The sequence below is a fragment of the Leuresthes tenuis genome, unplaced genomic scaffold (assembly GCF_036924035.1).
Source record: "Leuresthes tenuis unplaced genomic scaffold, fLeuTen1.0.hap1 SCAF_17, whole genome shotgun sequence".
Taxonomy (NCBI): Eukaryota; Metazoa; Chordata; class Actinopteri; order Atheriniformes; family Atherinopsidae; genus Leuresthes; species Leuresthes tenuis.
In genome coordinates, this window is record NW_027325371.1 from 10,170,794 (window position 1) to 10,196,522 (window position 25,729).

At 39.4% G+C, this 25,729-nt stretch overlaps 2 protein-coding genes across 3 annotated transcripts in view; one reads left to right on the forward strand and one right to left on the reverse strand.

Moving 5' to 3' along the window:
* Positions 1–3,493, reverse strand: part of col5a3a (collagen, type V, alpha 3a) — a 45,132-nt gene extending 41,639 nt beyond the window's left edge. The window contains exon 1 of the mRNA XM_072368399.1: positions 3,216–3,493. Coding sequence (XP_072224500.1) covers positions 3,216–3,297 — 82 coding nt within the window. The 5' untranslated portion in view covers positions 3,298–3,493. The remainder of the gene's footprint in view (positions 1–3,215) is intronic.
* A 10,413-nt stretch (positions 3,494–13,906) lies between these two features.
* Positions 13,907–20,286, forward strand: rdh8a (retinol dehydrogenase 8a). 2 transcript variants are annotated; one of them, XM_072369139.1, is made up of 6 exons: positions 13,907–14,247; positions 16,951–17,112; positions 18,135–18,314; positions 18,877–18,970; positions 19,070–19,253; positions 19,400–20,285. In XM_072369139.1, exons 1-6 carry the CDS (start codon positions 14,142–14,144, stop codon positions 19,625–19,627), a joined length of 954 nt encoding a protein of 317 aa, XP_072225240.1. In that variant the 5' UTR covers positions 13,907–14,141; the 3' UTR covers positions 19,628–20,285. The 2 variants fall into 2 exon arrangements, with proteins under 2 accessions (XP_072225240.1, XP_072225241.1); XM_072369140.1 differs by lacking the exon at positions 18,135–18,314 and having other exon boundaries at positions 19,400–20,286.
* Positions 20,287–25,729: the final 5,443 nt, after the last annotated feature.

Sequence of the window (25,729 nt, forward strand, 5' to 3'; positions counted from 1 at the left end):
GTTGTGAAGGCTAATGCCCACACCAGTTTGGTGTTGACGCCAAAGGATTCGATTGGAATCTAATTACACATTTTTTTCCAGTTCACATCGGCACCAAATTCTTCACTCTCTGTGGTCTCCATCGTTTGACAAGCCAAAAACTGCTGGGCCCACAGAGAAAACATCTGCCCTTCAAGGCCTCGCACCAAACAGCCGCTCCACACAAACACACAGAAGCGCACACATTTGTACCTCTATATTCGTAAAGACTTTCTTTAACAAAAGTAAATCCATCCCATAAACATAATCTCCAATGCATGCCTAACACTTGCACAGAGTGACCTAATTTCTAATCACAATCCCTTAAAGAGCTAGAAGTGAGGTTGTCAAACTATTTAACATAGAACAACCACAAGAAGCAAAACAACTGCTAGGACACAGTTTCATATCAAAAGCCACACATATGGCATACAGGCACACAGGAATATTTTGATACAAACATGGACATGTTCAAGTACAGTCTCTCTTTAGTCTCTTTAGTCCCTGAGATCTAACACTAAGGCAGCGATATAAAGTGTAATCAAAGTTGCTGAAATGAAAGCAGAGCTCTATAAATGCTACAGACAAACATAAATGGATACTTGGCAACTTCAGAAAAGTAAAGAAATATGAGTCAGGTCACAATATTGTTTTAAAGAATCTGCATATGGCTTCTGTAGGAACTATTTCTACTCTGACCTCTAGTGTGATGTGAATGTGATGGATAAAGCTTGTAAACTGGGATAAAGACACAGATGACATATAAAGGGACACTGCAAAGAAGTAAGCTCCTCTGATGTCTGCTTATTGCCATTCCACAGGAAGCATCTCCAGCTAGTCCAACAGAAAGCTGCTTGGAGCTTCCAATGATCAGAGAAGCCTGAGGGAAGGGAATTTCTGGAAACCAGATGTGTGTTGAATACTATAGATTGCAGTCTGGCACCACAAAGTGATTAAGCATCATTTCTACATATTAAAGACTTGGGAGAATTCCAAACAGTTTGGCTCATCAAAAAGTCTGAACAGCAGCTCTATGCAACACTCACAGTGTCAGCAGCTAGGGACAGACATCAGCATATCTGACTCTTCTGATGTTTCATTTTTTCACTGAATTAAAACAAACACACAATCACACACAATAATTAGAAGACTAGCATTTTTTTATTAATCTTTTCCAAGTCTAAACCATGCTAAATCTAGTTGCCTATCTAATTTGCTACTCGTTTGCGATGGATCAAAGGAAAATGAGGCTTGCTATGTTCCTATGTTAGTCTGATGCAGGACTGGTAAGAAGACTGGATCAAACAGTACACAGTGAGGGGCCTGTATGCACAATTTCCCCCTGTCAGAGAACCAGTTAGGGATTAGGCAGGGCATGGGCAGAAAGAGAAAAATGAACTAAACAAAAAGATTAGGCATATAACATAAAACAAATTCTCCCTATCCCAAGACCTGGAATTGAACTGAAAAACAAAGAGAGAAAAAGAAAACTGGACACAAATGTGTTGAGGTGAAAGAACAGAGGATTCAGTCCGAAATTAACTCTGCACGTGAGCAAGAATGTCCCACTTCCTGTCTGTAAACACGACTACAAAGCGCTCTCATGTCTCTTGAACACATATGGGAAAATGTTCTTTCACTGTTCATGTGGAACACACACGTTCATGTGGAAAATTCAGACTCAGAGACACAAATGAATTATCAAACACGAGCACATATCTAAGACCGTGGTATCTGCACCACCATATGTCTCATGCACTTTGAAATCATCTCAGCCTCTCACTGTGCAGGCCCTCATTAGCAGTGGACACAGCAGCCACTGTGCCACTTGAATGTGATTATGTTGGTTGGCTCATTTCCTCCTGCCATTATTTCATTTCAGTCAGTAAGACCTAACAAATCCTGCCAGCCACAAACTGGGTGCATGTGAAAAGCCATGGGTGAAATTAAACATCTTTAAGCACCTTAAAGACCACGGGGTTCACGACAGCTGTTGAGGCATGTCACTCCATCAATGACTCTCTTAACTTCAGCCCCTGCAAGGAAGTAAGTCTGCACCAGTTCAAGATTGTCTTGCGCAGTCATAGAGCATGAGGTACCATGTGGGTGACAGATAGCAGGGGGTCAAATTACATACACAGCACTAAGTGGGTGCCATCACTTGGTGAACATCTTCAGTTGTGCAGTGAATGGATGCCAGAACACAGTGAGAGAGGCAGCCACAGGTCTTTGACAGAGACCAAAAGTCATCTCCTTGCAGGTGGCCAGCTGAAAAAAAATGTCTGATTTGTAGCTTAACTGCATCTCATGAGTAACTGTGAAATGTGTCGTGGGGTCGGAGCCTGTAATGAAACGTCAAATATGTTCCTTTGCCAGAATAATCATGGCTATGTCTGTAAGAGAGTTATTGCTGAGCCCCTTCCCAAAAGACCTATGCCAAACAGAGGGCACATTAAACAGATCCATGACAGGAATTTTAATCTACTCAGTTCTTTCAGTGTTCAGCCATTCACCTCGTTCTCAAGCCAACGTTAAACCTTTTCACAGTAAACCGACGCCGGTCACAGGCAAACTCAAATATGACATCACAGGCTGCATCCACTGAAACCGCAACTGACAAAAAAAAGGACACATTCAGATTCAAGCCTTGGAAATATGTTCCATGAAAATGCAGTTGCAGCAAAAACAGTTTATTCAATCCAAATCTGCTCATCGTGCAACGTTGAGAATCGATAGACCCAAGTGTACATATGCACAAAATATATTGGATAAATGCGGTCATTTGCAGAGTTCTGAGATTTTGCAGCAACTTCCGAAAGTAATTGGAGCCATTTCGCAATTTTAATGTCAGCCTTAAGCGACTCCGCTGAACAAGTTGCAGCATCACCAAAACATTTGCACAGCCTCACATCACAAAAACCAGCCTTACACAGCTGTATCAAATTGAACCTTAAAAGACAAGAGTGTGAAGATCATGCCTTTGCGCAAAAAAAATAAAAAAATTTTGCTGGAAACAACGTTGGGAATTGAGGTGCCAACAAAAAATAAACTTGCACATTTACATATGGGACGGTGGATCATTCAAGCTAAAGCAACTGATGGGACTTTATTTTACATTTTTACTTATTATTTGTACATCTATAACCTGCCTGAACCTCCTTATTGTCTAACTGCAGGTGTTCAGTGGGATACTTTACCGGCTTGAGTCGTTGTTAAATGAAGAAGGGCAAAAAGAAATAGCTGTATTCTCTTGTGCGAACTGGTCCTTAAATGCTCCATCCTTCAAAGCGGACACCCCCGTCTGCTTCCGCACATAGAACTTTATACTGCAGAAGTTCTGCTTGTTGGAACTAGGAAGCCATGCGTGGAGGAAAAAGACAGATGCGCTGTAGATCTACTTCCTTGATAGTTAGAGAAGTTTTGTTGAGGTGGCTCCTCTCAGTTTCGTTCTGTCCCTCTCATTCAATCTCTCCCTCTCACCATCACTCCCTCCCTCTGATCTCCACCTCCGCCTCTCCCCTCCCAGTGTATGGTGTCTTAAGAGCAAGCATAAGCGATGCCCTTGCAGAAAACTACCTCATAAATCAGCTTTATTACTTTAAGTAATTTGTTAGGTCTCACTTCTTAGAGGTTGTCATTACCTTCAGAGGTGATGTAGTGTACAACACTCTTACCTCTTAACATGTCAGTCTGTTTTTTTCAAACCTAAACCAGTGGGGTTTCTGCAGTGCAGGCTGTAATAAAGTAGCACATGTTCATTGTTAAAGATACAAATAAATCTTTGTGGCTTTTATTTCCACCATTATTAGAACTGTAGTGTTGATGATGCTAATGATGATGATTGTATTGAACAAAAAGAGAAAGATTCAAGTGTGTACTCTTTGCTGTGTCACCTACAGAATCACAGTTAACGTTCACCTGCAGTGGAGATCAGGTTCACCCAAAACATCTGAAGCTTGATCCAAGCTTTGAACTTCACAGATATAGGTAGGCTAAACATACATTGATATAACAACACTCTAGGTCAGTTCAGAGATTAAGTTTTTTACAGATCAGGTTATCCCCACTGTCAGTAATATCCTCAACCAACATGCATCGGACTCTGCAATGTTTGTTCAGGCTGGAGCTTGAACACTGTGAGGCTGGAGGCTGAATCACCAGGTTAGAGGTTACTTACTTCTAACAGGGAAACGCATGGCTAGTCAGTTTGATTAGTTCAGCTGCAGGCACACCTGGCTAAAAACCGTTACTTAAAACAAGAAGAGTTATTTCTGCCCACAGCTTGCTTTGTAAAGGTCTTTGATTTTGTGAAATGTAGCTGGCCTCGGAAGGTTGTGGTTTCAACATAACAAAAGCATCCATCTCCTTTAAAACTTTACTTAATATTGAAGATGTAAAAACTGGGAATTATTTATTTGCACAAAAAGATGATTTCCAGAAAAGATCACAAGTGTAATGCCAAAAACAAAGAGAAATTTTGTTGAAACTGGGAGATTCTACAATCAGAAGAATTATTTGTGACAGGTGAGGGAGTCAGAGTTGGGTATAAAAATAGCATACAGCAACGGCTTAGTCTTTTAAAGGGAAAATAGGTTTTGGCTTACCACTTTGTGCCAAACTTTATGAGAGAATAATCATTTGTTCAAAAACGTTTTTCAATGCAATATTGCAAATAACTTTAGTCTAGAAACATCAATAGTGCATTAAAAAAGTTGCTTTAAGGAGTCTAAAGATTTCTCAGCTCATAAAGGCCAAGGCTCAACCCTTTGAGTGAGCATGACCTTTGAGTCCCCAGGCACACATTGCATGAGTAAATTGTTATGCCACTATGATCAATATAGCCACATGGAGTCAGAAGTACCAGTCTGCTGCTGCATTCGGAAATGTAAACCTAATCTATACTATGCAAATAGGGGCCATCACCATTCTTCAAAATAGTACCAAATTATCTGGGGACAAATGATCTCAGATGGACAAAAATAAAGTAAAAAAGTGGCCTGTGGCCAGATTAGTCCACATTTCAGCTTGATTTTAGGAAAAACAGATGTCTGGTTCTATATGCCAAAGATAAGAAAGAACTTATGGGCAGAGAAAAGTGCAAAAGCCAGTGTCGTTGATGATGTGGGCATGCACCAGTGGCCATGACATGGGTGACTTGCATATGTGTGGAGGTACCATTGATGTAGAGGTGTATAGTGTAATTTTAGAGAAACATATGCTTCCATGAAAGCAACGTCTTTCCCCAAAAGTCAGTGGTCATTTCAGCAGGCGAATGATTGACCTCCACCTGCACACCTTACAACAGCATGGCTGACACAGAGGCTGACACAGACTACATGTGTTAGACTGACCTTCCTGCTGTCCTCATCTGTCTCCTATTAGAACTGTATAGTGCATCAGAAGATGATAATATAGTATCCAAATTATTCAAATGTGTAATTATAAGGAAGGGTGATATAACACAGTGGTGAATACGCTTCTCTACAAAACTTTTTAAGTGTGTTGCTGGCATCAAATTACACAATTTTGGGAGTTTATAAATGTAGAGGAGTCTGTAAAGACAGTGGGAATAATTTTGATTGTACTTTTGTCTGTTTGATTATAGTTCAAGAAAATAACATTTGCAAAACTTCCACATTTTCTGGAAATGGGGTTTGCAGAATCAATCGAACATCAGGGAGTAAAAATTAAATCAATCAAGGCATGGCTGTGAGGAATGGGAGGAAATAATTGACTGCATCGCCTAAAGCTCGTTAATGCAGTTGACATCTGTCACAATCCTCTGCCAAGGCTTGAACCTACAGAATATTAATGTTAATGAACTGTGGAAGCTGAATTCAGCCTGTCGGAAATCTAATTATGAGATAACTATATTCAGCTGAGACATGCTCCAAGATAAGACTTATAAAGATCTTTGCTAATTGGAAGATTACCAAAGATAATGTTGCCAGAGCCCAAGCAACAGTCAGCTTTGGTAACATAACTGGGAAATGAATTCCCACAGACCAAAGAAAATGAGTCATTTAAAGAGAAACTAAATTCTTAGTTCCAATTATTTGAGAATTATATGAGACCTCCACAAACAATTAGGATTTGTATCAAAAACATGTTTATTTTTTTCTTTGTGGTTAAAAAAAATTCAATTTTACAAAATTATCATATTTTTCTAAACAAGTAATGCTTTTAGAACATTAGCAATATTTGCAATATCAGAGCAATATTATATATTATCTAAGAAATTAGATATCCCATTTTCTTCACTTTTTCCCCAAAAAGGAAAAATAAGAATATCTGCTAAAGTGGTTAAAAAGACTACAGGAAGATGTGAAAGTCAGAGATATGGGGAGGTTCGATAGAAATACCCAGATGACTGAACAGCCTGAAGTTGATCTGGTGAGTAAACAACGGACTCCCTGACCTCCCACCATGTCCCCTCTCAGTACCAGCTTAGCCAGCCTGAATCAGAGCCACATTCTTGGCAGCTTTTAGCAGATAGTTACTAAGAGTCCACTGGGTAGTCTGAGCTCTTGGTGAGAAATATTTCCAGAACATGTGCTATGTACTTTTGTCCAATTACTAGACCTCTGCAATTTAAAGGCACATGCACCACACAAATTGATTAAAAAATCTATTTTTCTTATTTATTATGAATTATTTATCAGTTTATAAATGTGGCATCATCCACACCCATAATGGTTTTCCACACACACACACCAAGCGGACACTGGCTGCATCAGCACATACATTTAAATCATTATACACAGTGTGACCATGACAAGCAGGAAAACTTTTGAAATTAGATAAGTCTAGCTGCCTCATGCCAGGACTCTGTCAACTTTCATCAACCAAAAAGGTTTTTACAGATCAGCCCAGGAAGTGACTAATGCAAAGTAGATATGTTTTATTTTTCAAGTTGATATAAAGACATTTATGGTAATGAAGACTGTCAGCATGAACTCAAACCACACAGGCAGTCTCTTTATCCTATTCAGTCAGCAGAACCCAACAGAGATACTTTATTTTTCTCTCATTAACAACCCAGTGGAGACACCAATTATTCTCCATATGTGCTTTGACATGTCCTTATGGATTAGTGGTTAGAAAAAAATCTATGAAGTTTGCAGAAAATAAATCAATCACAAACTTCTTAGAGGGAAAATAAGCTCATAAGCCTATAAAATACTAATCTATCTATTCCTTAATTCCTAGTAATGATTGCATTAAGATTTCAGTACCAAAGTTTGACATTTATCACACATTAAATATTCTATTACAAACTGATTTATCTGTGTATCTCTCTCTCACTGCAGGTAATTCTATGCTGATTAATGACTGTTAAGCTTCCATATTGTTTAATCACTGAGAGAATGGAAGTGAGGTAATCTGTCATCACCTCACGTTTTAGATGAGCAGATGAGTAAGGATTAGAGACCAGAAGATGGGCTTTCAATAGAGTCTGCATGCATTCTGCTGCTTGCATGGAAAACATGCCGGAACAGGACAACAGCCCAGCTATCGGCAAAAAATAAATGTTTAAAGTTTCACAAGGAAGTCATGGTTGACTCTTTTATCTTGCCAAATAATTGATTTATGTGAGACCCTTATGCTATATAAATCATCCCAGATCTTACACTATTACTTTCTCTGGCGTCATTTATGCACTTATTTTGTTGACAATGTTCATTACCTTCTGTGATTGTGAAACAGACATGATTTAAGAATGATGTTTATCAATATTTTTGTTTGTGAATGTGATGGAGTCTAACTCTAACAACTTATCCAATGTCAGTTGATTTATTATTCTTTACAGAATTATGAATGAGCCCTCGGTTGGATTTTTTTTACAAAAATCAAGTTGATCAACAATACTATTATGAAGGCTAAAAAACACATGAAAGAGCAGAAAACCTGTTTTTATCTTTCAGCAGCTATAAAATCCCTGACTTGTGAAAGCACCTCAATAGAAATGAGACTGTGCCACCCAGTGACTGCTCGTGTTATTATCTCCATATATCAAACAGCATGTGTCCTTACATAACAGCTTTCAAGAAATCACTCCTTCTTATACAAAACCATCAAGCAGAAAATCCAGTTTTACCTGCCTGAGGTAAGAAAGGGCAAAGTCCCATTCTGGCATTTGATATAAGGATATATTACTATGTGCTTGAGCCCTGTTAATAGAAACAAGATCCCCATCAGTGCAGGGACAGAATGCAGAGTTATGTCATCAGACATAAATAAAGTCAGTTGCAAAATCCTGTAGTAATGAAGTTGCCAAACCACAGTTTTAACCATGAGAAAGCATGTGTGGAAATTTCCCCTTTTGCACTTGGCCAGTAAGTAAAGGTAACTGCCAGTGTGGTGATAATTATAATCATTAGAGATGACAGAGGCTAAGCTAATTAACATCTAAGAACCATGTCTGTTAAATTTACTGCTCAAACAAATAGACTAAATAAACTAAACCAGTGACCAAACTCATGCTTGACCTTTAGCGTAACCTCCTCTTCACTTACAACGTGAATCATTGTGACTGTGCTTTTATTTGTAAATGACAAGGCTGTTAAACTGGTATTAGTGGGGGCACCTATGTTAAAGGAAAACTCTGATGCCAATTATGGATCAAAGGCAGTTTTCCTTTGAAATGTCTCCAACAGATTTTTGGTAGCTTAAAGTCATTCAAACCACACATAACCTTTTAAAATCAGCTAATCATTTGGTCAGAGGTGTCGTGCAGCATAATGCCACAGTGAGTAGTCCCTTTGGGAACCCATCTGTGCACTTTCTTTACCTGCCATCAGATGCAACTGGTACCCATTTGTGCTCCCTTCTCTTACTGCATTATCTATTACCACCGAGTGGAAATGTTTGTAGTGTGTTCCCATGAAGAAATTTAAGTATTCAAAATGGTTTTATTATGTAACAGACTTGTGCCTGTGAGTACCTAAATATATAATTATGAGCTGCAACTAAGATAAATATTCCTAAAAATGTATTTCTTTGATGCTAAAAAAACCAAAACAAGAATTATCTTCTGGGTGTTGTTACCACTGCACTCTCTGAGAAATGTTTGTTAGGTGTGGTCTGCGGCTGCAGCAATAGATTTGACTCTTTTCTGTTGGTGCTGTTCTTCTCTTTCACTACTTTTTCCACATTTACTTTTCTTTGCATTCATTCCTTCTCTGTTCCAGTGTCCCTCCCATGCACAAACCCCCAGCTACTCTTTCCCTTTGCCTCTTTCTTCTACTCTGTTCTCATGGAGTGTGCATTCCACACCTCCTCTGCAGACTGCACACAAAAGAGCAGAAAGCGCCACTCCTGATCTGTAGCAAACATTCCAGTCTTGAAGGTCTTTTCAAATAGATAGGGTCCCTTATTCTTTCTGTAGCATCAGACAGAGTCTCCCTCCTGTCCAGTACAACTGCTTGTAGATGTGATTAACAGGGGGGGGGGGGGGGGGGGCAAGTGACAGTCAATGTTACATGTGAATAACGTTTTTTTTATTGTAAAATGAGCAAAAAGAATTTCAAGTAATAGGAAGAAAAAAGTATGAGGAATTACATTCATTTATCATAATAAACAACATCTCTAATCACAGAATCCATCTTTAATTGTGGTGAATGAAAACAGACGTCATACAGTCAGCTGGTAAAGCAGTGAAAGTTCCAGGAGCATCTGTTCATATATCCTTAAAGTCAGAACACAGGAAATTGACTATTAAGCTATAAAAAAAATAAATAAATAAAAGATTTCAAGGGGGTGGGAGTGTCATTGTCTTTGACTCGGACTTTGGCAATGAAGCTAGAGATAATTTTGCCCCAAGGCACTGTTGGAATATGTTCAGAGGTGTCTGAAAGTGATGGAAAGGTCTGAGGAGAGATAATTAAATCTTACTGCTACAATGAGGGTTTGTCGCTGGAGCAATACTATGAGTATTGACATACACTGGAGAAAGTGGAGAGGAGAAAATTTGGGGTGAAAAGAGGAGAGGAGTTTATGAGACCTAAAAACAGACAGAGCACGTGGCATTTGAAAAACATGTATGGACTTGCATTTTTCCCTCCTGTTTGTCTCTTTCCTATATCCTTGTGTGTCTCAGTGACTCTAACTTCTTAAATTCCAGACCAATAGCTTGGAGGCTAGAAGACATCAATGGCTGGCCAGCCCTCCTCCTCATCTCCATCCACACCTGTTCGCTTTATCCGGAGGCACGAGAGAAAGCATGCAAGGAGGTCTCTGGACCTTCCACCAGCAGCAAACGTCAGCTTTTCTTACATCATGTCCAAAGGTAAATGGCCATGATAGTCCCTCAGTTCTCTTGTAGCATAATGGGTCCATGAACATAATTTATTTTCATAAAATACTACGGCCAACTATCATTCAAGAATCTTGAGCATTAATATGTAACCATGGAATTGAAATTGTCTTAACAGCAACGTTCTGATAAATATTTTGATGTGATGGATCTGATCATGAGGTGACTAGTTACTTTAGTGCATATTATAGTAGTGCAAACATTTCTCTCTACTGAGTTTCAGTAGGTTTCAAAGGTTTGTGGCTATCATTCATTCAGTTTGTCCATCACGCTTTTGCTCAGACCTCCTCCTGATTATGTAACATAGAGACATACAGGGTAATATGCATTCAATACAATCTTCATATTTTGACCAGGCGTTCACATTTTCTGGCTCTTTTGGCTCTGTGTGGTTTGGTGATCTATTCTGACATTTCACTCAGTTGCACTAGAACAAATAAATATAAAAATATATGGCTAAATGTCAGTGCAGTGCTTGATGTTTCATAAGCTGTCAGCTTGAATTTAATTTTTTTTTGTTATCTTGTGGAGTAAATTTAAGTTTTATTATCTCATTTCAACTTCTGCTCTGTTGTGGAAGAAATGGGTCACATAGCTGAGGGATGTTTAAAATAAGCAGGCATCGGCTTTGTGAGATGCAAGAGGAAAGTAGGCCTGAGATGTATGTGGGCTGACAGTCTGCTGATTGTTGCCAGCAAAATACAGCTTCTCTCACGGAGTGACATTCATTTTTTTTTTTTAATCATGTGTTCTCATGTTGAGTTGTATAAAATTTCCTTTAGAAACCATCATTATTTTCACAATTACATTAATAACATTTCTAATATTTTTAACCCTCAACGTACACTCAATAAATTATAATGAAAAAGTGAAAACAAATTTGTAGAACTTTTGCAAATGCACTGAATATTTTAAAACCTGAAAACAAAAGAGCCTGTGCTGTTGTTGAAATGAACGCAGTTTAAATGGAACATCCCTTTACACATCCCACAATACTAGTTGAATGTTGGGAGCTCTGTGCTCCTAGCTGAGAACAATTGCGGTCTCAATAATTGTTGAATAGGGAGCATTTTTGGGCAAAAATTTGTAACCAAGAAGATTATTTGACATGTGGACATCCAACTCATCAGATCTTCATCAACTGGGAATTTATGGTAGAACAGACAGAAAAAAAGGTGAAAGTAAATGTAATTCATTATTTCAGTTGATTACTCAAAAAGTGTTTATTTGCAAAAAGCTCCAAGCACTATACCTGGATACAGAGCACCTCTCACCACTGTCCCTGCAATGAAGCACAGTGGTGGGAACGTGATGCTATGGACAAGTGACCTGCCACAGTCAATAGAAGAAGATACTCCTGTAAGGAGTCTGTGATTAGGAATGGCATAGAAGTCCCAAATCCAAGGCCCAGATGTAAAATATTTTCTGTAAATTCACAATTTTGTGTACAAAAAGCAGGCATATTTACCAGTATATGTTCCATTTACAACAGAATTATTTTGCTGTCCATTTCCACTTCTCTTTTATACATCTGAATCCTGCTGATACTTGTACGCACGTAAATAGTAGCAGTTTGTGAATAGTGAGTTGCTCATATTTCTTTAGTAAAATTGTAGTCATTATGAGAAATGCAGGCTCTGTGAAACAGACAGCTATCTTTAAAGTGACTATATGGCCTGAATACTTAAATTAAGGTTTTTAAATTAACGTGTATTATATTTGGAAACATGTGGATACATATTTATGTTTTCACTGAGATACATTTTTCAGTGTATCTATGTAAGGGGAATAGAATAAAAAAAAATATTAAAAAATGGAAAAAATTTACATAGTCAGATTACTTACTGAAGCAACTGCATCACATGTTTGAGATGGAGTTTGATTTTATAACACAGTAAAAACTGATTCCTGTCACTGGCTGACCATTGACAAACCAGACATGGATTTCACTCAGTACATAATTTCTCATATCAAAGCTGAGCCAGAAATGACTAGGTGCTCTTGATGAAGGGAAGCTGCCTACGAGTAACCTCCCTTTATTGCAAAATTATACAAAGCACAATAATGTGAAGTGTAGTTACCAGGCAAGAGAGGTTAAAACTTGGAGACATTCATCATGACATGAATTCAGCCTGCTTTGAAGGCATCTTGTGTCAGAAATTCTTGTTAAAATTAGATGAATCTGTGGAATACATAATCAGGTTTCAAAGACAGGGAAGAATCAAAAGAGTAGCCAAACTCATGAAAATGATGTGGAGCTCCTTTAAAAGCTTGGATTCTCTCCAAATGAGAAACAAAAAGCCCTGAAATTATCCAGCACTGTAATCCCAGTTTTAGTCATCATTACAGAAAATAAATAAGCTAATTATATCATTCCTGAATGAACACAAAAAAGATCCTATGTAAAGATTTGAATATATTAGACTTCAGTCATGTTTTCAGCTAAAATGGTGCCAACCAATTAAACAACAACAACCTCAACAGGAATTGACAGACCACTCTGTTTTGTGTCCCCACTGTGTAAAGCTGACATGGCATCTACAAAGATGCAAAAATGTCAAAGTCATGCAAACAATGTCAAAATTAAAACAGAAGAACATTTAACATATTCAAACTTTATCACTACTTCTTGAAATAATTCCTTACACCACCAACTCTGAATCGGCTTTTACAAGGATCACTTTTAGATCAAAGGGAAAACATAAACTGACAGTCATCTGGTGTAAAAACTGCGTTGCGCAGTTTGCATGAGGTTGCATCATATTTAGAAACAGGCCTCAACACGACAGACTCCTGCACTGAAGCCTTCCATTGGAGAAAAGTAAGTCTTATCAGAGATCTTATCAGAGCAACTTTTACCCCTTATAACATCATAAAACAAAGTTCACCAGTCAACAGAACAGACCCTCGCTGATAGCATCAGTGACAAACCAAACTGAGACCGTTCTTCACGCATTCCTAATGGATGGCTACAATAACGCAGTTAGCATTATTTATTTGCTGAAGCATAGCGCATTTACAAAGCTGAATGCTTTAAGTGTGCAGCTCCTTTCTTTACCACAAGATGGCAGTGTCATTCAGTTAACTGGAATAACTTTATCAGGACATCCTAAACTCCATGTCAGAGAACAATGAGAGGTGTTATAAACAAATGCGCGTAGAATTAAAGGTTTAATTTGCGTTTAAAGTCTGGGGCAAAAAAAAGTGGAAATAAAGAGAACAATAACATGGCAACAACAACAATAATCCTCATCGTGATAAGCGTTTTTATGATAAACGTAGGACACATTACACTCGTTTAAACTTTATCGTTGAAGTAAGTAATTACAAGTGCGCTCGTTTTAAATGATAGAATAAAAAGGTTTTTTTTTAAATGTTGTCTACTAAAATATATCATGTTGACACCATAGTCGAGAATATTTCCTGATCAGTGTGGAGAATACGTGAATGCTGTGTAATTGCTACAGCTGGGGTCAACAACTCAGAAATCAAATAAGCACTGCCCCCTCTGCAACATGCACGTGGGCGCATGCACGAGTCCACTTTTTTTTTTTTTTAAAGAATTAACTGGGCTACATTTTCCTGACCAGGCGACACCTATCAAGTTTGAAACTGCAAGAGGTGTTATGTCACGTCTTTTTGGGTTAGTGATTTTACTGAACATGTGACTGAATTAGGCGCTCACATGGCTGCGGTGGCTGCATGATCCGCTTTACTTTTTTAAAGGTCCGGTGATCAGTAGCTCCCTTCGCAGCGACCATCCAGAGCAGAGGACCGCTGAAAAACACAGCGCCTATCCGTGCAAATCATGGCGAACAGTGGGCAGAAAGTTGTGCTGATCACCGGCTGCTCCTCGGGCATCGGGTTACGAATTGCCGTCACACTGGCCAATGATGAAAAGAAGCGTTACCATGGTAAATACGCTTTATTCTACATTGTTTCTTTTCAATCAGTAATAAGTCTATAATAGTGTGGCTCGCTTTAAAGGCTAGGTTGGCCGTGTTTACTTTTCCTACAACACTGCTCTCGCACCTCTTTTACGCATAGAGTTCGACTGAGTTACATGCACAACGCTCCGTCTTAACGCTCATATGTGGTTTTATGTAGTGTCCACTCCTGTAGCTTACCCAACTAATATCTGAAACATAGGCTTTTGTCAGAAGTGAGATTCAGTGGCCCCTTTGGCTCACCTATTATCATCTGAAAACGGTGCTGCCAGGGTAGGGCTCTGTGAGGATGCCGCTTGCCAGGCAGGATTCAGAAAAAAAGTCTTGTCAGTTCTCTTTCAAGTGACTTCTCCTGCACAAAGCTCCCTTTATTGCTGTGAATTGTAGAGCGTCTGCTCCAGTTTAGTACCGTGTCTAATGTGCCTATAGTCCCCTCTCTGGAGCGAGTGTGGAAAGGGGGACAAAGTTTGAGACCTGTACAAGCATGGGTTCACTGTGAAGCAAGGGCCTTGTTTGAAGTCTTCATTGGTGCACAGGGGAGTTGGGGTGTCCCACATTGACATTGTTCTTCTGCGTTTCCCTTCTCCTGCTTCCCACCCATCATTAATGTCACTGTAGAAAGTGGAATTGATTTCAAAACCTTTTCGTTTCATGGAGCCTCAGACCACCTTAGCAACCCAAGCCTGTTGCCTTAAGACCTTTCTGACAAGACTTTGGTCTTAGCTGTGACTCATTACAGAACCGTGAAACCCTTTATTATGCATTCTGTAAATAATAGATGAGGGAAGTCATGACAGCTAGCATTTTGAGTTAAACGTTTTGTCTGTTTTGTTTTTTTTCTCACTGGGCCGCTGGGATCAGATGGGATTTATTACCATAAAATAGATGAGCAAAACAAAAGCGGATAATGCTCCCTCCCTCCCAACACTGGTTTAGGAGATTTTATTCCTCACCGTGAGCTGCTTTCAATCAGCAGTGAGAAATGGTGCTGATCTGCTCTGTTCCTTAGAAGATCCAGCAGAGATTAGATATTGCTTTGTGTGCAGAGTAACAATTAGTTGCAGTGACATGTACAAAACTCTAACAAAGTCCCCAAATGTCTCTGCGTTAGCAGTGCAGTGTGTTTCATTCAAGAATGTTTAAGCTGCCCAGGAGTATTTCCTTCAGGAACCAGAAGAACAATGGATCTCTTGTTTACCACTCTATCAATACATAAATCTTTCTGTTGCCTACATGAACACCCACTTCTCAAATCAAAAAATTAGCTCTAACTAGAATTTACAAGAAATTATTCATGCACAGTGTATATCTGACAGCTTGACAAGGCGTGTTATTCAACATTTATAAAGGAAGGTTCTCAAAAAAATCGGGTCTGGCATTGTTATGTGTTATGAAATGTAGTAAGAAGTGAAAAAAAATAAAGTGATAATTCCCCATAAAGTCTAACCTCCACAACATAGCAATCCCTTTTCATTCTTAATCATCCAATTCTGTGTTCACACAAGAATCAGGTCAAGATCTGTCTTTATCTGCCACGGACAGTAGGTAGATTTAGATGAATGTGGGAATAACATGTTGTTTACTCCTGATTATGGCCATTATGCAACAGCACCGCCCTTCTTTTCCCTGTAAAGTAATGTCAGTCAGCAAAAGTGTGAGCAGACCACAACGTGGAAGAATCCATGTGAGCAAAGTCAGCACTGTGTTGATAGCAGCTGGTCATGACAGATTCCTGCATTGTATGTAGGTTAAGTGTGTGAAGTTCACAGGGCAGCTATCCAGTGCCCTGTAAAAGGCGTGGCCTCGTTTGGGAACTTTGACCCTGACAGTGTCACAACTTTGAGTGCGTGTGTGCATGTGTGTTCCTGCCCTTGTGTGTCCATTCAGTGAGCTCTGTTGGCTGGTGGTTGCATGCTCCCATGTTTAACTATGATAGTATTACATCAGTGCTCTGTTTTTAGCAACAAAAAAAGTTTATTTGTTATTTTTGTAGTTATTCACTATAAAATGATAAATAGTGAAAGTATGGAACTTAAAATGCAACCAAAAAAGTTTGGATTCTGATTACCTATAGTACTTTGCGCTTTACTTCTTGTAGTTACTGGCTGTTTGACACAGCCCATTCACCCATTCACCAGAGAAAGGTTTAATCAGATTGTTTTCCTAAAACAAAGGGATACGTGTCATCTGAAAGACTCTCAATGAGAAGACCACCCCGTGTCTATTTATAACTTTGTGAGACTCTGTGGAGAACATGCAGATTCGACAGTCTTTTACACCAAATCATGATCTACTCCTAACACCATGCCAGTAGTTCTGTTGCATTAAACTGTCAAAACATTGAGTGAGAATAAAAAAAAAAAAAAAAACATACATCAAAAACTAGACTTTATAAGGAGGAAGACCACAGAGTCTTAGGCAAAGCAATTCTGGGCTCACAACAGAGTCAGAATTGGATGTCCTGGTTGACTTTAAAATTGCACAGTATATGTTAATAAACATGATATGGCACATTTAGAAACTTTCAATTACCCATATTCATACTTTCTTTAAAAATAACATGACGATGTTTATCTCAACAACAGTGTTGGTTAAAAAAAGACTTTATTCCTCTCATAAAGTTTATTTTGCCACATCATCCATCTTTCATTCTTTGTCTTTCCTGATCAGTCATCGCCACTATGCGGGACCTGAAAAAGAAGGACAAGCTATTGGAGGCAGCTGGAGATGCATATGGAAAGACCTTGGTGTTGCTTCCACTAGATGTGTGCAGCGATGAGTCGGTCAGACAGTGCATCAACAATGTTAAGGACCGCCATATTGATATTCTGAGTGAGTGAAAACAGGACTGCCTCTCCTCTTTTGATCTATTCCCTATGTGTGGTAAGCATGAGTATACAAGTGTTTTGTCTTTTATGACAAAGCACATGTATACTTCCACCAAGTATGAAACTTAAAATTGATATAAATTTGTTTTGTCTCACATCTAAGTGTAGGAATACTAAGCAAACGCACAGATCACTAACCCCAACCTCCTTGCTGCTGTAGCCTGTATCTAATATATATACTGTTATGTACTTTTATGGGGGAAGATTGCTTTATGAGGTAAGTTGAAAAACAAGTTCACTGTTATTACCGTTTCAATAACACAATTTCAGGACAAAGGCTGTGAGGACTCATAACAGAAATGTTTTCAGACAAGTTGTAACACTCTCTGTGGTTTTGCAGTTGAGTGGGTGGAAGGAGGGGATTGAGAGTCTTGAAATTCCAGGGGGCAGATAGATTTTGCACCCAAATAGAAAAGGCCATCATGGGCTATCATAAGTGACATACAGCTGACACCAGTCCTGCGGGTTCATCCGCTTTCTTTGTCTTAACTTGTGTCTTCACAGCTTAAACAAAGCAGAGGATGGTTCTGAAATACAGAAATCTCAGTAAATGTCAGCAACAATAAATTGGGTCACCTTTAATGGATTTTGTGGTGCAGCATTTTTCTGGATTAATAATTTCTGAATACCTCTTTATGATTCTTACTTAAACCTTAAGTCTGGATAAACCTTCTATTTATAAACCTGCTTTACTCTAAATCTTACTCTAAATCCAACGTTGCACTCACTCGATGTAATTTTTCCAAGACCCAGAGGCCCCTCAACATGGGCTGCTGTTACATCACATCTGGCTGTATTTGTCACACACTGACATCTGCTGGCGATGTAAAGTACTACTATCTGTTATTAATGAGAGTTAATTCTCATAGGACTAAATTAATCATTTTAAGTTTAATAGTTTGTGTATTTGCAATGTTGGACACATGAGCAGAATACCAACTGTGCTGTCTGTGTGCTTCCTGTCAGTCAACAATGCAGGTGTGGGCTTGCTTGGACCAGTGGAAAGCATCAGCATTGATGAGATGAAGAAAGTATTTGACACCAACTTCTTTGGTGTTGTTCGAATGATCAAAGAGGTGATGCCAGACATGAAGAAGAGGCGTTCTGGACACATTGTGGTCATGAGCAGTGTTATGGGTCTCCAGGGTAGGACTTGTTAATTATTAATGGAGGATAAGAAAATATGTTTTGGAGATAATACTTCACCATTCTGATTATAATGAAAAATAATGCTTTAAAGCGGACTTTGTAATTGCAGGCAAGAGCACTTTTTTCCCCCAGATGTTGTAGTGTACTACAGTATAGTTAGTACAGGAAAACATTGCAGTTAGAAGCCACAGTGTATCAGTATTTGAAGGCTTAACTGTTTACACTTTTACCCATTTGCTGTTAATACCTGTTGTATAACTAGGGTCTAAAAGCAAGCAATTAGAAAGAATTTTTGGAGTTTGGTTTTACTTGTTTGAAGTATCATGTGATTGAGGTTTGCCAGAACAAGGCAATGACTTGCTAAATTGGCTTTCATAATATGCCAGGCACTTGAATTGCTCTATCTGACAGCTTTCTTTTACGCTTTTGTTTTAAGTAGTTTAGCCCTTTGTGTGTAAAATAATTTTAAATGATGTATTCCTTTAGCTGAGTAATATGACACTTGATAATACAATGCAGTGATGGGCCTCATCTCCCTGTTTTTTTGTTCTTGAATTAGGGGTTGTGTTCAATGATGTTTACACTGCCTCTAAGTTTGCCATGGAAGGATTCTGTGAGAGTATGGCTGTGCAGCTGATGAAGTTCAATATCCGGTAGATAAACCTCTTTCCTCTGTCTTATCTTCACATCTGTCTTCACTTTTTGACGATACACGCTCACTCACAGACTGCTCTGTATGTGACTTGCCTCAGGTTGTCCATGATTGAACCTGGCCCAGTGCACACTGAATTTGAGACAAAGATGATGGAGGATGTGGCTAAGATGGAGTATCCAGGAGTAGATGCAGACACAGTTCGTTATTTTAAAGACGTTTACCTGCCATCGTCCATAGATATATTTGAAGCCATGGGCCAGACACCAGAGGACATAGCTAAAGTAAGGGAATGAGTTTTGAACTCACATTCGATTCAATCTATGTGAGAATTGAAAAATTAGACACATTTTTGTACTCACTGATTGATATAAAGTATAAATCATCCTATAAAATCACCCATAACTTTCATTGTTTCTTATTCTTCCAGTGCACTAAGAAGGTTATTGAGTCAGACAGCCCTCGCTTCAGGAATCTGACCAACAGCCTCTACACACCTATCGTGGCCTTAAAATACGCAGATGAGACTGGCGGCCTGTCTGTGAACACCTTCTACAATCTACTCTTCAATTTCGGGCCTCTCATGCACATCACCATGAGCATTCTCAAGTGCCTGACATGCAGCTGCCTGCGCAGACGCACCATCTCCCCCAACTGAGGCCTGTGTTCAATCCTGTGCTTTCCCATAACCTCCGAGTCCCTCAGAGTCTTTCTCTGAGGTTCTGTGCAGAGCAGGTAGACTAGAACCAGTAACTTGGAGAGAGGATGTTCCTTTAGTTCAAAGACACTACCACGATAAGCTTTGTCAGACAACATGCACAATTGCACAATGTTTTTCCACAGAGATGTAAATGCAGGGTGACCTTATGTACTAACAGGGAAGCATGCATACGCCACACTGACAACAGTGACATTTGAATATTGTACAAACAGTACATTTTATGAAATGAGGCCCGTGCCGTACTTATTGCTGCATGAAAGGAGCAGAGAAGAAAACAACACAGAGAGAAGATGAAATACAAGTCTCATGGACAAACATCAAAGCACAAAAAATGAACTCAGTTAATATGTGAAACTATAAAATTTTAGAAAATAGAGAAATAGTGCTATAACTTGTAGGCTATAACTTTATTCTTATCAGAGTTATGACATATATAAAGAGAGTCAGAGTATATAAATCTGCTTTTTATGTCCTTAATTTCTTGTTTGCCTCTATGTAGTGTTCTCATGGTCATAACTGCTGAATCATATTTTTAATCTTTTGATAAATTGAATGTTTTCAGAAGGGGCATGTCAGATATTTTTTATGTTAATGTTTGACTTAGAATAAACTGAATTTTGATTTACCTCAAAATGTTTTATATTTTCTTTTTTTTTTTAAGAATGTGAATTCCAAAATCTCACCATCCTGTCTTACACTGTGATTTTATATTATACTAATTTCTGCAAGTGTTTTGCTTTTTTTGTAAGTTGTCAGTCTGCAAGTCTCCCTGAACACCAAGAGGGGGCAATATTTTACTGTTTTCCCTCTGTAGCCAACTCCTAGATTTCAGAGATCAGATTTATTTTTGCTGCAGACATTTTAGAGTGTCCCACCACATTATAACAAACCGTTGGATTATGTGCAGCTAAGTTACTCCAGGGGCCTGGTCCTTTGAGTTACTCGTGTTACAGTGGATCCTGCCGAACCTCTGTAAATTACATTTGTTTTACCTATATGAAAACTCCAAGCATCTTCTTAGACTTGTGGCTGCGTAGGCCAGTGGGTTCTGTGTCCCTGCCTGGGATGGGCAGGTGCAATCTTTAGGTTGTGTTGTAACTATCGTGTTTTCATAGGCAGATTAGTTTAATTCACTGCTTTTGTTACAACATATCTTTCACATATGCTACCCTCAAAATCAATTCATACAAGACATTTTAAAAAGTAATTTGGGAAGACAAATATTAGTAAGCAGCAGATGTTAGCAACAGCAACAACGATATCACTCTAGACAAAGACTTCGGGGACAATATTCCCTTACAAAACACATTTAAGGCCACCAGCAAAGCTCATACTTGTTTTTGCATATGCATTTTGTGAGGTTGCTTATCTGTGCACATACGTGCACATTAGCATGTGTTTGCATGTATGTGAATGTGTGTGCGTGTGTGAATGTGTTATACTAGCATGTCTATGGGCAAAGTTAGTGATCTGTTGATGGATATAAAGAGGTCATGGCCTGCCCCCCATCAAAACCCCTCCCTTGAACCCCCAACCCCCCTCTCACACACACACCCGGCTTTGTGCCGTGTGAGAGAATGTGACCTGGTTCCCATCCCTGAGGAGGGGTGAAAACTAATGACAACCTCAGACACATTGCGCCGTCCCGAGCCTCCCTCTCCAGCTGGCCCTCTTAGCCCATTGGGTCTGGACCCCCTGGTCCAGGTCCACTCTGGCAGAGGCATAAGGTCTGGCCTGTGTTACCTAGTCTTTCTTGCACTCCATCATACGCCTTGTGTCTGTGTCTTTGTATGCTCAAGCAGGTTACTCTTGGGCATGCAGGCAGTCAGAATGCCTGGATCTTGCCGTAAGAGGATTGTGCTACTGGTTGCAGACCTGTGGTTTCTGAGCAGTGTTCAATGAGTGCAGTGCCTCAGCTCCGTGTATGTGTCTTCATCAGAGGCGACAGCTCCACACAATGGAACAAAGACACTGTCAATCACAATCAAACGGGTGTGTGTGCTGGTTGGTGGGGCAGGGGGATAGAGGATTCGAGGAGGTTGGGGGAGGAGTCTCTATATCCTGAATGTTCAGAAGGATGCCAAGACTCAATGTGGGACACTGAAGGCTAATGGCAGGGGGTGGGTATAGGGTTTTGGGTATCACGGGGTGGGATGTGTCGCACTTGGGAAAATGAGAATTAGGATGCCTAGTATTGAATAGAGGACCCATTTACTAATTGAGTGAATGCAAGAGTTACAGCAAAGTCTCTTTAAACAACAGGTCCTATTAAACCATTGTTGTCTACTTTTGTTTCACAATCAAGAATGGTAATGTGACGTAGTTAGGTTTTGCTTCTGAGCCAGTTAACATAGTCTGTCAGTATGAAACTTTGCCATGTAGTTGGCACATAGCAATAAGATTTTTTTTGTTTTGGAAACAAAATCAAATCTACGAGAAAATGAAAAAAAGGGATTCCTAAACTTACCACTGACTTAATAGTGGAATACAGTTTTTGCAATGTGTGGATTCTCTGTCTATAGTTTATATATCTATAGTTTTTTTTACAGCATTTTCCTGAGAACCACACCCAAGGCTGACAGACAGAGATTAACTCAAATACAAAGAGGAGATGCAAGATGCAAAAATCAGAAAATTATGAGACCTGAATGTTGGAAATAGGATACATTTAATAGGATTGGATGGAATAGGATTCTCAAGGTTACATTTTGAATATATCTAAGTAATATCACAGAGCAATAATAGCAATTTCATATGCTTTGAATTAAAAAAACAGAACTATAATCCAAGAACAAACCACTGTTTTCAAAGAACAAGTTGGAGATCGTTCACCATTTAACATGGCTGCATGTGACTACAGATTTAGCCGCATGGGACATGCCAACAGAGCTGAAATGGGACCAGAGGAGAGCTATTGATCTTTTTTATAGTCAAAATGGGAGAAGCCCAGGTTGCCCTGTGACAGCAGGGTCCATTAGAGCAGTCCACAAAGAGAAACAAGCACATAGCAGTTCATTCCTTTACCCTCTCCTTTCTCACTCTCTGTACTACTGTCTGTCTGCTCTCTCCCCCATGCTTCTCCATAACTCCACTATGCAGTGACCCCTCACAGACCCAGCGTGGGTCACTTGTTTTTATTCACACATGTAGAGGGTGGGAATCATCTCTCTTGTTCTGAGTTGAGCTGCTTGTTTGTAAGGCCATTCAGGATCGATTGGGGCACAAATAAATCAAAAGAATCTTGGCTCTTGCTGGCCAGCGATGCACATTGCTTTACACACAGAACTGTTATTGTCACAGCCATTACAACATCAGTGTTGTTCGTTTCCCTGCTGCTCTTGCAGAAAATAAACAACCTAACAGGAATTTCTAGACTGGGACTACCTACCCACTACAGTATTCTTTTGTTCCACTCTGTTCACTCTCTCAAAACTACCAGCTCCAGCCACTGTGAAACTCTGTGATTAGAGGTTTTAATCTGTGTAAAAGCATTGTAAATCTCAAAGAAGACCATGTTGGTTGATTGCTATGGGCTTAAAGATGAGGTAACACAAGCTGGAGTAACCTGATCTTTTTTTTTTCTTTTTTGTTGTGAACAATGAGATCAGATTGGTGTAATATTCCATTAGATGAATCAAAGCAAAGCTGCTGCGTGGTGCCAATGCAAAGATTTTTTTCAAAACTTGAAACTCCTGTTTGTGTGCAAGTGAGGACAAGAAACATAACTGATTTCAAAATGCAGCAAAGCAAAACAAAACCTAGAAAGTAGATAAAGGAAAAAACAACAGCACAAGCATCAAGGACATACACACCAACATGAACTCTTTTCTCAATAGTGTGCCTTCACACTTCTTTCTCTAACATATCATCTGTCCTTTGGTTTCCAACCTTCTACCATAGATCAGTTTCTTCTCTCTTTCAATGTTGTAATTAGACGTCTGGGAGTACGGTGTTTTTTTAATTTACGGAAAAATAACAACATGCTTTGCTTTGTGGTTTGACCAACCAGCGAGGGAGTATTTCCAACCAGGGGATGATCATCCTTTTAATTTGTTTCCCAAGGACGGCTGTGCTTTTTTCTTGTACCTCTGGAAGCGTGAGAGTTAGTGTAGTGGGTGCTAATGTGCATGTGTGTATGGATCAGACAGAGAGAGGACTCAAAGACAGACACCAAGAGGAGTGGTGCCTTGCCTGGCAACCCTGGCTGTATCCCAGCCCCATTTCAGTGCCAGAGAGAAAACTTTGCTTAGGACCTGATCAGCACTGCCGCAGATTTGATCTATTCACTGTCGCCAACCATAAAGATGAGAAACCAATCAGTGTGCAGGCACACCCATGCCAGGAAGCCTGTCTTAGTCCAAAGAGCCCACATCATTGTTTATTCAGCTTGAGTGCATCACATCTTGGCAGCCAGGGTGAGAATGAATAGACATTCAGAATGCCAGTTCATAAGAACATAATGATAACATGGGTTTTGGGCCTAACTTAAGCATATGAAATGATGAAAATGGTACTTGTGCATACATACAAGCTCCCACTGCAGAACCTCTCCACCAAGGCTGATTTTTCCACCTAATTTTTTCCTCATAACAAAAGAATACTCATGTCTATTGACTATGAAAAGATGTTCGTAGATTTGTCCCCCGTGAAGAGATGTCTTTGTTGGTTATCTCCATTGGTGAGCCGCCTCCATTTGGCTCAGCCTAATCAGAACACAAACACGCCTCTGTCATTTGGCCACTCTCCCTCTCATCCGACATTTCTCTGTCTCCCTCAGCCTCTTTCTTATTTACTAGCATTACAAACTATTTTCTGTGTTCTTCCTCTTTTCTATTGACTCATATGCTAACACTTGTCAATGGATATGTGTGAATATACAGTCACCTCTATCCTGTGATTTGTTTTCTCACTTTAGCTTATCTAATCCCCTCATCTAGATGGTGTGTGTCTCCCTGAGGTACAGACACTGAGGCAAGACATATATTAACGCAACTTGTCTGTACAGAACCTGGTTTCGGTTGCCGAAGGGGAAGTACTGCAATGTAAAGAGAATCCCTAAGGGAGAAGATTTCTTCTATTTTCCTGGTGAATTCAAGATGACCTCATACTGAATGTGTTCAAGCTTACAGTTCCCTTCCCTTAAAAAAGAAAACCAATGCAGAGGACATGTTTGTACAAAGGGATTAATAAAGTATTACTTCATTTACATAATGTTTCTATTAGAGCATTTGTATACGTGACTGTGTTTTGCTATTAGTAATAGCAAAATCTAATAATCTTTAATGTTTGTGTTAAAGTATATGCATCTCATGTCATGGGACCGGGTCGTAAAAACATTTGAAAATAAAAATATTTTTGAAGAAATGAGAACAAAATGTTTCTGTCTTATGAGACACACTAGACCTTTACCCCAGATTTTAGCCCTCTTCATATTTTCCCTGACCTGTGGTGAATAGCCTAACTGTGGTACTTGCTGGAGGTCAATTCTGCCATGAGTACTGGGCTGGACCCCACTCTTGAGATCGCCCACTTCCTTGCCTATAAACTAGAAAAGAACAGAGTGATGTATTTGGCTCATGGTGGGAAAAGCATCCTTTGGTATGTGACTTTGAGAGGAGCATGTGGGACCAGAAATACGCTCTTCCCTTTCTTAATAAAAAAGCCTCTCCTCTCGAGGCTGTGGAAGGGTCAGAGGTCAGATGCACTCAGTGCCCACTCTCTGCAACACACAAAACCCACAGCTGATGGTGCAACTTAATCCAGAATCCCTGAGGGCAGCATTGGTAACAACTGATTGCAAAGCTAGCCACACAATTCTGATTGAGTTCAGCCAAAAATTACACAAATCCATCAGACTGTCACAGAGAATGATTTTGTGAGTTTAAAACTGAACTGCCATCTTAAATGTAAGAGTGATACCTCAACAAAGAGTAATGTCTGATGTGGAACCAAGTGTTCAAACTTGGAGTCAAAATGTAGAAGAGTTCAAACATGACGTAACCTGGGACATTCTTACATGTGTATCATTCGCAGTATTTT